This window comes from Geotrypetes seraphini, chromosome 4 (genome assembly GCF_902459505.1).
Source record: "Geotrypetes seraphini chromosome 4, aGeoSer1.1, whole genome shotgun sequence".
Lineage (NCBI taxonomy): Eukaryota > Metazoa > Chordata > Amphibia > Gymnophiona > Dermophiidae > Geotrypetes > Geotrypetes seraphini.
This window is the reverse complement of record NC_047087.1, coordinates 144,905,138-144,919,831: the sequence shown is the minus strand read 5'-3', so window position 1 is coordinate 144,919,831 and position 14,694 is coordinate 144,905,138. Positions and strand designations below refer to the sequence as shown.

At 43.1% G+C, this 14,694-nt stretch overlaps 1 protein-coding gene across 5 annotated transcripts in view; it reads left to right on the top strand.

Annotated features, from left to right (window-relative positions):
* SLC12A3 (solute carrier family 12 member 3) overlaps nucleotides 1-14,694 on the top strand; it is a 757,364-nt gene that overhangs the window by 301,306 nt on the left and 441,364 nt on the right. For all 5 annotated transcript variants that reach the window (XM_033941365.1, XM_033941364.1, XM_033941363.1 and 2 more), the window contains one exon: nucleotides 6,275-6,429. In XM_033941365.1, the coding sequence (XP_033797256.1) occupies nucleotides 6,275-6,429 (155 nt within the window). The remainder of the gene's footprint in view (nucleotides 1-6,274; nucleotides 6,430-14,694) is intronic.

Here is a 14,694-nt window from a genome sequence, read left to right as displayed (position 1 = left end):
CAATGAACAGTGGCGTACCAAGGGGGGGCGGGGGGATGTCTGCCCCAGGTGCAGCCCACCCCGGATGCAGCCTTAGGGGGGGTGCACAGCCAGCCCATTTCCTATCGCGCTCCCACCCTCCCAGCGAGAGCAGCAAACCTCCCTCCAGTAGCGTCGGCTGCTTCGCGGCTTTCTCCTCCCTCTGCCGCATCACTGATGACATCATCAGTGACGCTTCACCGGCAGGAGAAAGCTGCGAAGCAGCCGACGGTACTGGAAGGAGGTTTGCTGCTCTCGCTGGGAGGGTCGGAAAGGTTCACTTGGGGGGGTAAGAGATAGGAGGGTCAGCGGGAGTTCGGCTGGGAGGGGGGAGAAGCGGTATCCCTCGATGCTCCAAGGCCTGGCACCATTACCTTCTTCGGGCAGCAGCAGCTTTTACAATTCGCTGCTGTTGTTGGCTTCAGGCCTTCCTCTCTGCCAGGTCCTGCCTACTTCCTGTTTTTGTGAAGACAGGACCCGACAGAGAGGAAGGCCTGAAGCGACAACAGCAGTGAATTGTGAATGCTGCTGCTGCCCGATGAAGTTCAGGACATCAGGCCTTGGGTGACAGAAGGAGGAAAGGGAGCAGAGGGGGAGAGAATTGGGGAGAGTGTGGCTGTACCCAACTAGAGGGAATGAAAGGAAATGCCAGGGCTTGGAGGGAAGAAGAAACGCCAGGGCATGGAGGGAAGGAGGAAGGTATGCCAGATCAAGGGAAAAGGAAGGGGGAAAGGAAGGAGGATATGTCAGAGCATGGAGGGGGAGGGAGAGATGGGAGAAAAGGAAAGGAGAGAGATGCCAAGAATCATGGAAGGGATGATGCCAGACCGTGAGGTGGGAAGGAAAGAAAGGAGAAGAGAGAGATGCCAGAGCATAGGGGAGGGGGTGGTGACAGAGAGAGAAAAATGAGGTGACAGAGTTGAAATCAATCATGTACAAAGGAGATAAGGGGCACGGGATAGATAGTTTATGGAAGGAGCATAGAAAGAGGGAAGATGCCATATGGAAGAGAGAGAGAGGGTGCACACTGGATAGAAAGAGCACAGAGGGCAGTGAATGGTAGGGGCGAGATAGAGGGTGAACAGTAGATGGAAGGGGTAGAGAGAGGGAAACAGACACTGAATGGAAGTGTGGGGGAGAGGATGGACAGCTGCTGAATGGAAGTGTGAGGGAAAGGGGGAGCAGATGCTGGAAGGAAGTGGGGAGGAGAAAGAAAAAAAGGGCACATGCAGGATTGAGGGAAGAGGACAGAGTTAGTTACTGGAAGGGGTGAGGGAAAGAGGTGGCAAGCTATAGGTAGACACAATGAAAGAGGGAAATTGAGGACTGAATAGTAAAAAAGAATTTAGACAGAGGCAGAAAATAAATTGAAAAGGAAGACCAGGGACGAACAGGAGGAAGGGAGCGGAGAGAGAGATGCCAGAGCAGGGGGGAAGGAGAGGAGACAGATACCAGACCAATGGGGGTGAAAGGAGAGATGGAAGGGGAAGGCATACTGTTTCTGGAAGGGGCATAGAAAGAGAGAAGATGCCATATAGGGGCAGAGAGATGGTAGACAGTGGATGGAAGGAAGAGAGTAACAAGAAGATGAGGAAAGCAGAAACCAGAGAAGACAAAGGAAGAACAAAAATTTTCTATTTATTTATTGCTTTAGGAGACATGTCACTGTTTTGTGGTATTGCATTGTATGCAGAGTCCAGCTTCTTGCTGGTTCAATTTAACCTTTGCCTATTTATTTCTATTTTATCCCCCCTTTTACAAAACTGTGTAGCGTTTTTTAGTGCCAGCCGTGATGGTAGCAGCTCAGATGCTCAGAATGATATGACCGTCAGAGCTTTTACCACCGTGGCTAAAATCCACACTACAGTTTTGTAAAAAGGGGAGGGGTAAGTTTGTGATGACATTCCATACTAGGCGAAGGTGTTTTCTGTGTTCTGTGTGTTCGAAAGACATAGTTTTCTGTTAGGATTGATTACAGGATTGATCTGTACTAGTCTGGCTTGTTTAGTTTTACAATGGGTGTATTGCTGTTGTACTTCTCACTGCTGTATGTAAGATGCTGCCTTTTCCTAGATACTCATGTGTGACGTGTGGCTTGTTACTAAAAATCATGTTTTTCGTAAAGATGGGGGAGGGGGGTGCCAAAAAATTATGAGCCCTGGGTGTCACACAAGCCAGGTACGCCACTGCCAATGAAATATATCAAGCCTTACTTGATCTTAAAAAGAAGTATCACAATATTGATATGTCACCCAACATTTAATTGGCAACCAGTGTAATAAAATCAAAAAGAGGGTAATAAGTTCATATTTCCCACAGCCTGTCAATAATGGGCTGTGGCAGTCTGAATCATTTGTAAAGCCTACAATAGAGAATGACACGGGGACACATTTTTCCCCGTCCCCGCCATCCCACCAAGTTCTTTTTCCCTGTTCCCATCCTGCCGTTCTTTTTCCCAGTCCCCATCCTGAGTTCTTTTCCTGTTCCTGCCCCATTCCTGCAAGCTCTGTCCTCATCTCCACAAGCCTAAAACACTTTAAAATCATAAATGTTCGAGGCTTGTGCGGTTAAGGCAGAGCTTACAGGAATGGGGCAAGGATAGTGACAAAATTTGTGGGGATGGGGAAATTGAGTCCCCGTACCATCCTCTAAAACAGCATCAGGCAAACCCATATCTATTGTTTTAATAATACCAAACTTTGAAAATTGGGCCCAATGTCTCTGCTTTAAGGATGATATTACAAACTGCGGGAGGAAGCCCAGTTACCTCCTGCAGTTGACAGCAAACCCAGAAATTCAATGCTAGGGCTGTTTCCAGTGACTGGCATTGAATTTCTGGTCTATTTGCAGTCATGTTTGATATAGCTGGCCAAGCCAATATTCATTAGCTGACTGGCTAAGTCATAGCAGCCAAAGATAGACCTGCTATTTAGGTGGGTGTATTTGGCCAGTAAACCTAGCTGGTCGGCCAATGAATTTGATTCTGACCGGCTAGCCCCTGACTGGGGTATTCAGTGGGAGATAGCTGGCTTAGCACTATTTAGCTGGCCAGGAGCCATTCCTGGCTGACTGAATATCAGACTGATTGTCTTCCTAGTATTTTTTTGTTTTAATTTATTCTCAGTTGGCTCTAGGACCAGTAATAACTGTGTATGACAATACAAATCATTTCTTTTGATGTCAGAATGCTGTAGCTTGTGAATTCTACTATGCATTCTAAGAATTCTAGAAACACTAGTAGACATTATTGGCCAGAAAACAGAAGCAGTTTGACCACTATCTGTTCATGTGTAACCAGAATTTCCATCTGAATATCTTCGAAAGAGTCAGAGCAGCATTTCAGGCTTTAAAAAAGAGACTATTTCCCTATCTAAGCACATTGAACTGGCACAATGCATTTCAGTAATCGAAGTATAACCAATGTTTCCACAGAACACCTTTCCTTCAAGTTTTCCAAAGTTAGGAAACAATGTTTAGCCAAAGCATGCATTTGAACATACTTCTCTGGTATTGAGACAAAGAACTATATCCTCAGTAGCCCATATTTCTGTAAGTGCTGCTGCTTACTTATAATTGAACAGCTAGCCAATATAGTTCTGTTTCAAAAGGGAAAACTTCCAGCCTTTGTGGACACCAATTGCATATGCTTTCAGGATATCCCTGGCAGGAGCATAGCTACCATCAAGCAAGCCTGACAAACAGCCTAGGGCCTCCTACTTGGTGGGGAAAAAAAAGATAAGGTAGCAAACACTGCTTATACCTTAGCTGCAATACTTCCTCATGATGACCCCTTTGTAGCCAGCACCAACTAAAGTGTTAAAATATCTCATTTTCTGCTACTGTGAAGCTGGATTCTCATGGCTTATACTACAAGCCTTCAACCCTGCGGCATTCCAAGATGTAGTACTTAAATGCTCTGCTTGTTGCTGGGCCACTTGGGGGAGGCAGCTTGGCAAGTGTGCTGTGTGCTGTGCTCACCCAGTCTTTGTTAAATGTTTTGTATGCCCCACAGGAAGAGGTGAGGAGTGTTCTCTGAGCTCTCCACTGGATCCCATCCCTGCAGACCTGGGCATAGGCATAGTTTGGGGTTTGCCTCTTCAAATGTTGCGGATGCTACTACGCCACTGGAGCTAGGACACCTTACCTCTATTCCACCCTTGACACCCTCTCTGCCGACTGCCTTCAGGCCATCTTTCCTCCACTGAAACCCTCTCCTCTAACACATAACCTCCCTACAGAGCTCAAATATCCTTTATATACCTTCTGCAGTCCCACCTCAAATAAACTTAAAAAACTCAAATTCTTTCCCTCTATATTACTGTCCCAAGCAGAATCTTTTTCAGACCAGTGCCTCCCCGTGCTCTCACTATGCACCTAACAGCCCTCTACTTAGTCTGTTATACACATATACATTTATTTATTTAATTTGTTTTCTATCCCATCGTCCCCAAACAGCCTAGGATATCCATCCTGCCTCCCCCTCCTCCTCCACATTACAGCCCTAGATATCCAACACTGATGTGTTTCATGTACATATACTCCCACACATCACTCCCCCCCCCACTGTGCCCTTAATATACACAAGCCCTGCTCCTACACATTACACATCTTATCCATAGCAGTTGCCCTCCATATACCTCTTTTTTCTGAATGCTCTTAAGGTACCTCCAAACACTCCCCACATTTAACTCCTGCCCTACATATTAAAACCACAGATCCATGCAAACTCATACCACCAACATCCATCCACCCACCTTAAATCCCACATACCCTCCAATATGCACACTCCCAGCTACCCCTCCCCCTACTGTTCCTGAAGGAGCTCTGAAGGTGACTTACCCCTGGCCTCCACTACGTTGGGAAGCAGAGTGTTATAGGGGCCCATTTTAATTTTTCTGCAAGGGGCCCATTCAGTCTTAGCTGTGCCTCCGTTCCCTGGTGCATTTGTGTAAAATAGATTTGCATGCAAATATATCTCATTAATATGCATGACCACATAACATACATTTAGAAGAAGAGAAAAACTAATACATATATGCACACAACATTAATAATTTATTAATCAACCTTACTTTTTTCATAAATATTATAAATATATTGAATATACCACCCTCTGACTTATAACAAATACCAAGCGCCGAGGAGCCTCGGTTGGCCAGGGATAGCCGGCCGGCCCCCACCGGCCGACAAGCAGAGCCGCACACCTCGGGACCAGAACAGAATCACTGAGCTCTGGAATAACCTTACATCCCCGCTCCGAAATTCGTGCTCCCTCCAACTTTTCCGTAAACATCTGAAAACTTGGCTTTGCTCAAAAATGTAACACTTCCCCCCTCTCTGGTACCCTAAACCCCTCTATACCTTCTTTACACTTAATCCTATAACCCTCCATTGGAGTTCCTTTCTATCCCAACCCTGTAAACCATGCCAAGTTCTACGATTGCGGAGAAGGTGCGGTATACAAACCTAAGGTTTAGTTTAGTTTAGTTTATTTCAACAGACAACTCAGGCAAATGCCCTTGTTGCCCCGAAAACCTGGATAATCAGTTCCACATTGTCCAGTTTTTTATTTAAAATGTCCTTGCCAAACTGGTGCTTCATGGATTAAACTCCTGCTTTCATGATAAGATCTTGTTCTCTCTTAAATAACAACTGACAAAATGTTCAAGCCATATATGTATTAGTTTTTCTCTTCTTCTAAATGTATGTTATGTGGTTAAACAAAAAAAGGGGGAAGATTTGTATTTGAATACGTCCGTTAGTAGTATTGATTAATAAGCATGAGGGATATCATGAAAATCCAAGTAAATTATCCAGAATGACTGCAAATTGTCTACTCCTCTTGGATAGGATGATTACTCCAGGTTTCCTAAAAGGATTCTGTTCTAATTTATTGACCATGCCTAGGAGTATAAAGAAATATAAGCAAAGTGACTATTAAGGTGAAACTTTTTATTTTCTAGGCAAAACTGCAGAGAAAGCACATCCAAGTAAAGCTGCTAATGATGACAATTAAACTACTACGTACTGCTCCATTTTTTTTTTCTTTTCACTAACATGAACCTTGTGCCATGTTTATTTATTTTTAGCATGCCTAAGTAGTTTACATTCAAATATTCCAGTATTTTTCCGTATCTGTTCCAGTGGGCTCACACCCTATTTAATGTACCTGGGGCAATGGGGTATTAAGTGACTTGCCCAGGGTCACAAGGAGCAGCGTGGGATTTGAAACTGAACACAATGTTTTCTGTTGTAGGATCTTGTGTGATCCGGGATGCCTCAGGAAGCCTCAATGACACGGTTCCTATTGGTTCTCCAGACTGTATTGGACTTGGTTGTAATTATGGATGGAATTTTACTGCATGTGCTCAGAAACAGAACTGCCAGTATGGACTCAGCAATCAGTATCAGGTACAGAACTATTTGAGCTCAGGAGTCTAAATCTTGGCATCCAGTAGTGCTGCCCGATTCAGGAAAAAAAAATTGATTCGATTCAGCCTATCGAATCGATTTTTCGATTTGATTTTCCTGTCCAATTGGGTGTTGTTGTTTTCAAATATCATGGTGGGTTTATTTTATAGCCTCTTCAACCCCTTTAGCTTCTTCATCACCTTTGCCCTCTCCTACCCACACTGGCACTATGGTGTAAACAAAATAAACAAACAAAAAAGACTTCCTCTCTCTGTTTAATTCTAGCTCAAGTTTGCAGTCTAACACCAGCTCTGGCAGGATACACATTTCAAATCTGATATATTGTAATCACAAAACAGAAAATAAAATTATTTTTTCTATCTTTTGTTATCTGGTCATTTATTCAAATCACAACAGCCTGCTAGGATCGCTACAGCACTTGCGATCCTCTGCAGGCTGTTCTACTTGACTGACTCCCTCTCCCCCCCCCCCCAAAAAAAAAAAAAAAAATGGACTTCTAGTATAGCTACTGATTTGCAGTGCTAACATTTCATAGGTAAAGTCAGTGCAGCTAAAATCTAGATATCCCATCACACAAAGGCAACAAATGGCAGTACTTCAGCAGTCTGGTAAATTCTTCCTCAGAAATTCTTTCTGACTCAGTTCATCTGAAATACACACAAAATAACTCCACCTCAGAAACATGTCATGTTACAATTCAGGCCAGTACACTTCTAGACCTGAGCTACTAGAGTGAAAGCAAAGCACTTCTTAACAGAATGCAGAAAAATTCAAGAAATGACAGTATAATTAGACAGATAGTACAGCAACTTCTTATGTTCCAAATTATGGAAAATAATACATCTCCCTCCCCTTATGATTGTGGCAAAGCTAGAGATTATTGCCCCCACCCTTCCTTACTTCTATGACCAGGTCTAAGTGCCTTTTCTAGGTTCCCTTTTGCCGTGATTAATCTTGCTCTAGTCTTATTCCAAACGACAATAGCAGTACATGCAAAGTGAAAGTGGAATGGTGCACGCTTAAAAAGGAGTGAAGGAATTTTACAAGGTTTGGAGAGGGGCTCTGAAGGTTTTCCTCCGCCATCCTCTGACAACTCATCATGTGCAGATTCCTGGGGGTGCCTGGCTTCTAGGACCTCTTGTGGATTCAAGCTAAGCGATGCGAGAATGCAAACGGACCTGAGCAGCAGCCACCGGAAAGCAGGAACCAAAAAAAAAAAAAACACTACAACTAAATGGTGGGCGTATTTCTGATACCTTGTAAAAGGCTCCATTCGGTCCCGAACCTCCACCACCAGTTCCTCCATATTGTTTATTGCAACAGGGGGTGGGAATCATGCACCCGCTTCCTGGGCCTACTACCGTTGTTTTTCCTTCAACGTTGAGCCCGGCGCATGAATTCCTATGGGCGGCTCTAAGGCAGGCTCGGTCCCTTAGCAAAAAAATGAAACCAAACAGGAAACCCACAGCCGACGTACTGCAACACTTCCCAACTGACCCACCCCCCTCGCCCCTAAAGCAGGAGCGGCAGCGTATGGTCAGCAACAGGCAGTGCTGCCGCTCCTGCTTTAGGAGACCTGAAGAAATTGGGAGGAGGGTTGGGCCCCGAATCGGCCAGGCCGATTTAAAAAAATAAAATAAAATAAAATATATATATATATATATATATGAATCGATTTGAATTGATTCACCCGAAGTGAATCGGTGAATCGATTTGAATCGGAAAACAGGCAGCACTAACATCCAGCCCAGAAATAGGAAATAGCCATCCAGCCCAGAAATAGCTTATTACAGTAATAGATAATTGCTCTTCTACCATATGATCAGAAAACAACTCAGAGAAAAGTGACAGGTTATGGTGCAGCAGCAGATTTTACATATGTATGGGAAGTACTGATTTCTCTCCACCTTGCAAGGTTTTAATTTATATATATTTTAATATTAATGCTTGTACTCTTGCTTTATTTTTATTTTTTTGTAAAAATTTTATTATTTTAAAAACTACAACAGTGTAGTACATTTGTTTGAATACAGAAAAATATTACAGTGATTACACCATTTTATACAATTAGTATATAGATCCATAATTTTACCCACCCACCCATCTATCAATTATTAATAATACAAGACAACTTTATTTATTACATTGATATTAAAAATTAATATCAATTTTTCAATTACCTTTCCCTCCCCCACCTCGGATGTGTAAGGAAAAACTTAAAGAAAAATACATAAACCATTAATGTGAAGCAGCAAATAAAGCCAATGGACTCCATACTTTGTTAAATGAAACACTTGACCCCAAACATTCTGCATTCATTCTCTCATATTTGTATGTATTACATACATTTGTACTCTTACTTTAAATTATTAAATCTTGACAAGCTCTTTTACTAGCTTGAAAATTATATATGTATTTCAATTTCAATGATCTTGGAAGGATAGATTTATCCATTGTTTGAATTTGAAGTTGTTCAAGTTTGAGATATCTCGGATTCTAATTTGAGCATTTTCAGTCTTCCTTTTCCAAGTAGCATAACAGATCATTTCACCTCTAAGACAGGATTTGAAAGCTTCTCATATAGTGTTTGGTGATGGAAATGAACTTTTGTTGTTCTGGAAAAAATTATTGAATAAAATTTGTGATTCTTGTAATAAAGTCCAGGTCTGGAAGATAAGCAGAGTTAAACCTCTATTGTCTAGTTGTCTTTTGAGGAGAAATTATAACATCCATGGAAATAAGTGCATGATCTGATATTGTTATTGGGAAGATTTTAGTATTATTGATCTTTGATATAAACAATTTTGATGTGAGGAAGAAGTCAATTCTAGAATAGGATTGATGAGGAGCTGAATATAATGTAAAATCCTTTCCAGTAGGATTGACTGTCCTCCAGGGATCGACAAGACCAATGTCCTTGATGATAGAATGTAAGTTGTGCCACATATTAGAAGGTCAAAAATTATATGCAGATTGTCTACTTAGAATCAAATCCAAAGGTTAATTTAAATTGCCTCCAATAATTAGTGGATGAGGACTATATTCTAACAAGATGTTTCTAATAGATGACCTAAAATCACAATCATCAATATTTGGAGCATATACATTCAATACTGAGAATACAAATGAATCTAATTGTAGTATAACTATAACCCATCTACCCTCCGTATCAATAGTTTGCTGCATAATGGTAGGATTCATAGATTTTTTTGAAAATAATTGAAACTCCTCTTTTTTTAGAAGTGGCAGGAGAATGAATATGTACATTAGCCCATGGAAATTTGAATTTATTGCAATCTATAAGATTCAAGTGGGTTTCCTGAAGTAGTACAATATCAATATTTTTTTGCATGACATAATCAGAAACTTTTTATTTTTAATAGGGTGGTTCAATCCATTCACATTCCAACTAGCAATGTTAAGATTAACCATAGTCAAATAAAGACTGGGCCTCTTTTCCCTTGAAAAGAGGAAACTGAGAGGGGACATGATCAAAACATTCAAGATATTGAAGGGAATTGACTTAGTAGAGAAAGAGAGACTGTTCACCCTTTCCAAGGTGAAGAGAACGAGAGGGCACTCACTAAAGTTAAAAGGGACTAGATTCCGTTAAAACGTAAGGAAGTTCTTCTTCACCCAGAGAGTGGTAGAAATCTGGAACGCTCTTCCAGAGGCTGTTATAGGGAAAAGCACCCTTCAGGGATTCAAGAAAAGGTTGGATAAGTTCCTGCTGGAACAGAACATACACAGGCAAGGCTAAACTCAAATAGGGCACTGGTCTTTGACCTAAGGGACGCCACGTGAGCAGACTGCTGGGTGCGATGGACCACTGGTCTGACCCAGCAGTGGCAAATCATATGTTCTTATGTTCATGGTTTAGTAAAAGGGGAAGGGGGTAGTTTGCTGGATCCAGGTTTTAAGAAGTGCAGTATATGTGTATATTGCTGTCAAATTATGGTAGGTAACTTTCATGTGAACTGGGTACTTTTGCTGCCCAAGTCAGGAAAAAATTTTTGATTCGATTTGATTAGATTCAGCCTATTGAATTGGTTTTTCGATTCGATTCGATATGATTTTCCTTCTCAATTGGGTGTTTTTTTCAAACATCCTGGTGGGTTTATTTTATAGCCTCTTAACCCCCTTTGCCTTCTCCTAACCACACTGGCGCTGTGGTTTTAAACGAAATAAACAAACAAAAAATACTTTTCCTTTCTCTGTTAAATCCTAGTTCACGTTTGCGGTCTAACACCAGCTCTGGCAGAATACACATTTCAAATCTGACAATTGTAATCACAAAACAGAAAATAAAATTATTTTTCCTACCTTTTGTTGTCTGGTCATTATTCAAATCTTGTTGGTCCCAGGCTCTGGTTGTCTTCTGATAACTTGCTTGCCAGGGTCTCCTTCTTTCTCCGTGCTAACCATCCACCTGCCATCTCTGACCTCTGGCATCTTTCCTTTTTTTTGTCTCCCTCCACAGATCCACCTTTTCTTAACTATCTTTTCATCCAGCATCTCTCCCTCCTTCCCAACTAATCCAGGGTCCACCATCTCTCCCTTTCTTTTCTCAATTATCCTCCTATCCAGTATCTCTATCCCCCTCCACACCATCCCTTGTGTCCAACTTCTCTCCCTTTCTGTTCCTTCCCTCCCTAAATCCTATTGTCCATCATCTCTCTTCTTCTCTTTTTTAGACCCATTATTTCTTCCCCCCCAAAGTCTAGCATATGCACGTCTCTTTGAACCCCCCTTCCCTCCCTCCCTTCGTGTACTTCTACACCAGGGCCCCCTCCCTTGAAGGTCTGTCCCCCCCTGAAGGCTTGTTTCCCCCTTGAAGGCCTGCCCCCCCTTGAAGGCCTGTCTCCCCCCATTGAAGGCTTGTCTCCCCCTTGAAGGCTTTTCCCCCCCTTAAAGGCCTGCATCCCACCCCTGAAGGCCTGCCTGCCTGTTCCCCCCTAAAGGCATGCCTACCTGTCCCCCCTGACGGCCTATCCCAACCCCCATACCGAAGGACTACTCACCCTCCCTGGAAGGCCTGCGAGTTCCCCCTGGCCTCCCACTGGTGTCCGGCTTCCCCGCTGGCCTTCCCACACCCGTATACCTCTGAAGAGAATCCTGCACAGAAGATCGCGGTGTTAGAGATGTTTGCAAACAGCTACAGGGCTGTTTCCTCTGCCGTGGTCCCACCCCTCCTCTGACATCAGAGGAGGGGCAGGACCGCAGCAGAGGAAACAGCTCCGAAGCTGTTTGCAAACATCGCTAACGCCGCAATCTTCTGTTCAGGAAGTTCTTCAAAGTAAATGGGTGTGGGGAAGCCAGACGCCAAAGGGGGGTGAAGCGGATGCCAGGGGTGAACCGGATGCCAGGGGGGTAGGTACCGGACAGCAGCACTTCGCGATTGACCCTCACCCCCTCGCCTTCTAAAGCAGGTGCAGCAGCGGCCGGCCAACAAGAGCAGCACTGCCGCTCCTGCTTTAGGGGCAAGGGGGGAGGGTTAGCCGAATTGGGAAGCTGATTTTTTGTGATTTTAAATCGATTCGAATCGATTCACCCAAAGTGAATCAGTGAACCGATTCACATCGTGAATTGGGCAGCACTACTGGGTACAATAGGCCATATTGTGCACCAATATCTTTAAGATCTGTCTGAAGATCAGAAATTCCTTGCATTTAGAAGCTGTTGAGGTAGCAAGATCTGGAACAATAAAAATCTTCTTCCTTGAGAAATCTATAAAGTTTTTCTTTTCATAGCTAGTAATAGCTGCAGGATGTGGGGATATCTAAGGAGTCACAATGATAGGCTGAGGATGTTTAGCTCTTCTGGGCATTTTTGATGGTGCTCGATGCTCTCTCAAGTTTAAGTGGGACCATGAAATCCAAATTCAGGAATTTAGGGATCCATATGGTGAGAAAAGAAAGCATATTGTTACCTTCGGTACCTTCTGGAAAGTCCAAGATGCGGATATTATTGTGCCTGCTTCTGTTTGATAAGTCTTCTAGATCCTCCTAAGTACAGAGTGAAGTACAACAAGAAAGATTACATTTGGGTGCCTCAGGTATTTTTCTGTTCTCAGAGGATTTACAATCTAAGTTTTGTACCTGATACATTAGAGGGTTAAGTGATTTCTCCAAGATGAGTGTCAGTGTGGTTTGAACTCTGACTTCCCTGGTTCTCCACCTACTGTTCTAGCCTTTAGGCCAGTGTTTCTCAACCTTTTCAAGCCAAGTACCCCCTAAGCCTAAAAAATACCAACTGAGTACCCCCACATAAGCTCCGCCCCAGACCCATGCAAACTCTGCCCTGACTCCACCTCATAATAATATTACTAATTGTAATGCAATTTCTTCCATCCATTTTTCATATACACACAATATAATCTTATTAATACATAATAGTAACCACAAAATTAAAAAAATACAAAGCACACTGTACGCAGAAAAAAATGTTAATTATTTATATTTGGGTTTCACTGATGTCAAGGCAGATGACTTTAAAATATGCAATGTCACCTCAGTAACTACTACAGAAAAATAGACAAATATAGTGTAAAATATAGACAGCAGATATAAATTCTCAAAACTAACACATTTTGATTACTAAATTGAAAAGAAAATCATTTTTCCTACCTTTGTTGTCTGGTGATTTCATGAGTCTCTGATTGCACTTCCTTCTGACTGTGCATCTAATCTTTCTTTCTTTCTGCCTCCTGCATGCTTCCTTTCCTCCAGATCTCATTCCATTCCCCTCCATGAGTCCAAATTTTCTTCCTCTCTCATCCCCCAGATTATTTTTCACCACGGCCCACCAGCCCCTTGCCCATTTCTCCATCACCCCTCTCCAACAACAGGCCACATCTCTCCCTCCATCACTATGCCCAATATTCCTCCCTTTGTATCCCCTTCAATCTATCCCTCTGTTCCCTCTCCACCACCATATCTAACATTTCTCCCTCTTTTCCTTCTATTCCCCATGCATCTCTACCTCACTCCAGTTTTACTCTTCCTTTTTCCCCATGTGCACCATCTCTTTCCCTCTCACTCACACACTTAGGACCAACAATTGTCCCTTACTATTCCCTCCCTCTGTCCCTCCTTCCTATGGCCCAAGTTAGTGCCCCCTTCCTCCCAACCTCCTTCCTATGTCCCGACTTCGTGCCCCTTCCCCCTCACTGCCTTCCAGCCTTTGTCCTTCCTCCCTCCCTGCACCAGCCTGCCTGCCTCCCTCCCTCCCTGCTGCGCTAAAGCCAGCCTGCCTCCCTCCCTGCCATGCCAAAACCTGCCAACCCGCTACCAATTCCTCTTCTCACTCAGTCTACCGCCGCCACTTGACACAACTGCATGAAAGGAAGGGACAGACGTGTGCAGTAATTGCACTCTGCCGGCCCATAAGCTTTCCCATGATGTCAATTCTGACCAGCCAAGCAGCAATTGACATTGGGGGAAGGCTTGTGGGTTGGCAGCGTGCAATTACTGCACACATCTGTCCCTTCCTTTCCTGCAGTTGCAGGCAGGGAGCGGGCAAGGGGCGGTCAGCCTGTGTACCCCTAAGGTGGTCCATGTACCCCCTAGGTACGTGTATCACAGGTTGAGAAACCCTGCTTTAATAATAATAACAGTTTATATACCACAGAACCGTGAAGTTCTATGTGGTTTACAATGATTAAAAGATGCTACAGATTGAGTAGAATTAACAAAGTTAACGGCTAGTGATAAACAGCTCTAGAGATCAGATATTGTGGACTAAGATTATACAAGTCAGTTACCTAAATACTTCAGGAACAGATATGTTTTTAGGCTTTTTCTAAATTCCCCATAAATAGTAGGCATAAGCAGTTGTTCCAGGTCTTTACCCCATAATGCTGCCTGATGTGTGAGAAGATGTTGATGATGTTTTTTTAAATTTACATCCTCTAACCGGTGGAGAAACAAAATTCAAGTGTGAGCTTCTATTATGTCTGTTGGTTGTGAAAGAGAAAAGGTCAGTTATATATTTAGGGGCTAATCCGAATAGTACCTTAAAGCAAAAACATCCAAATTTGAACCTCACACGTGCTTCCATCGGCAGCCAATGCAGAAGTTGGTAGGAAGGTGTTACATGATTGAACTTCTTCAACCCAAAAATGAGCCTCACCGCTGCATTTTGTACCAGTTGTAATCGCCGCATGTTCTTCTGGGAAAGTGCCAAATAGGCGATATTACAGTAATCAAGTTGACTCAGTATAAGGGACTGTACCAGAATTCTAAA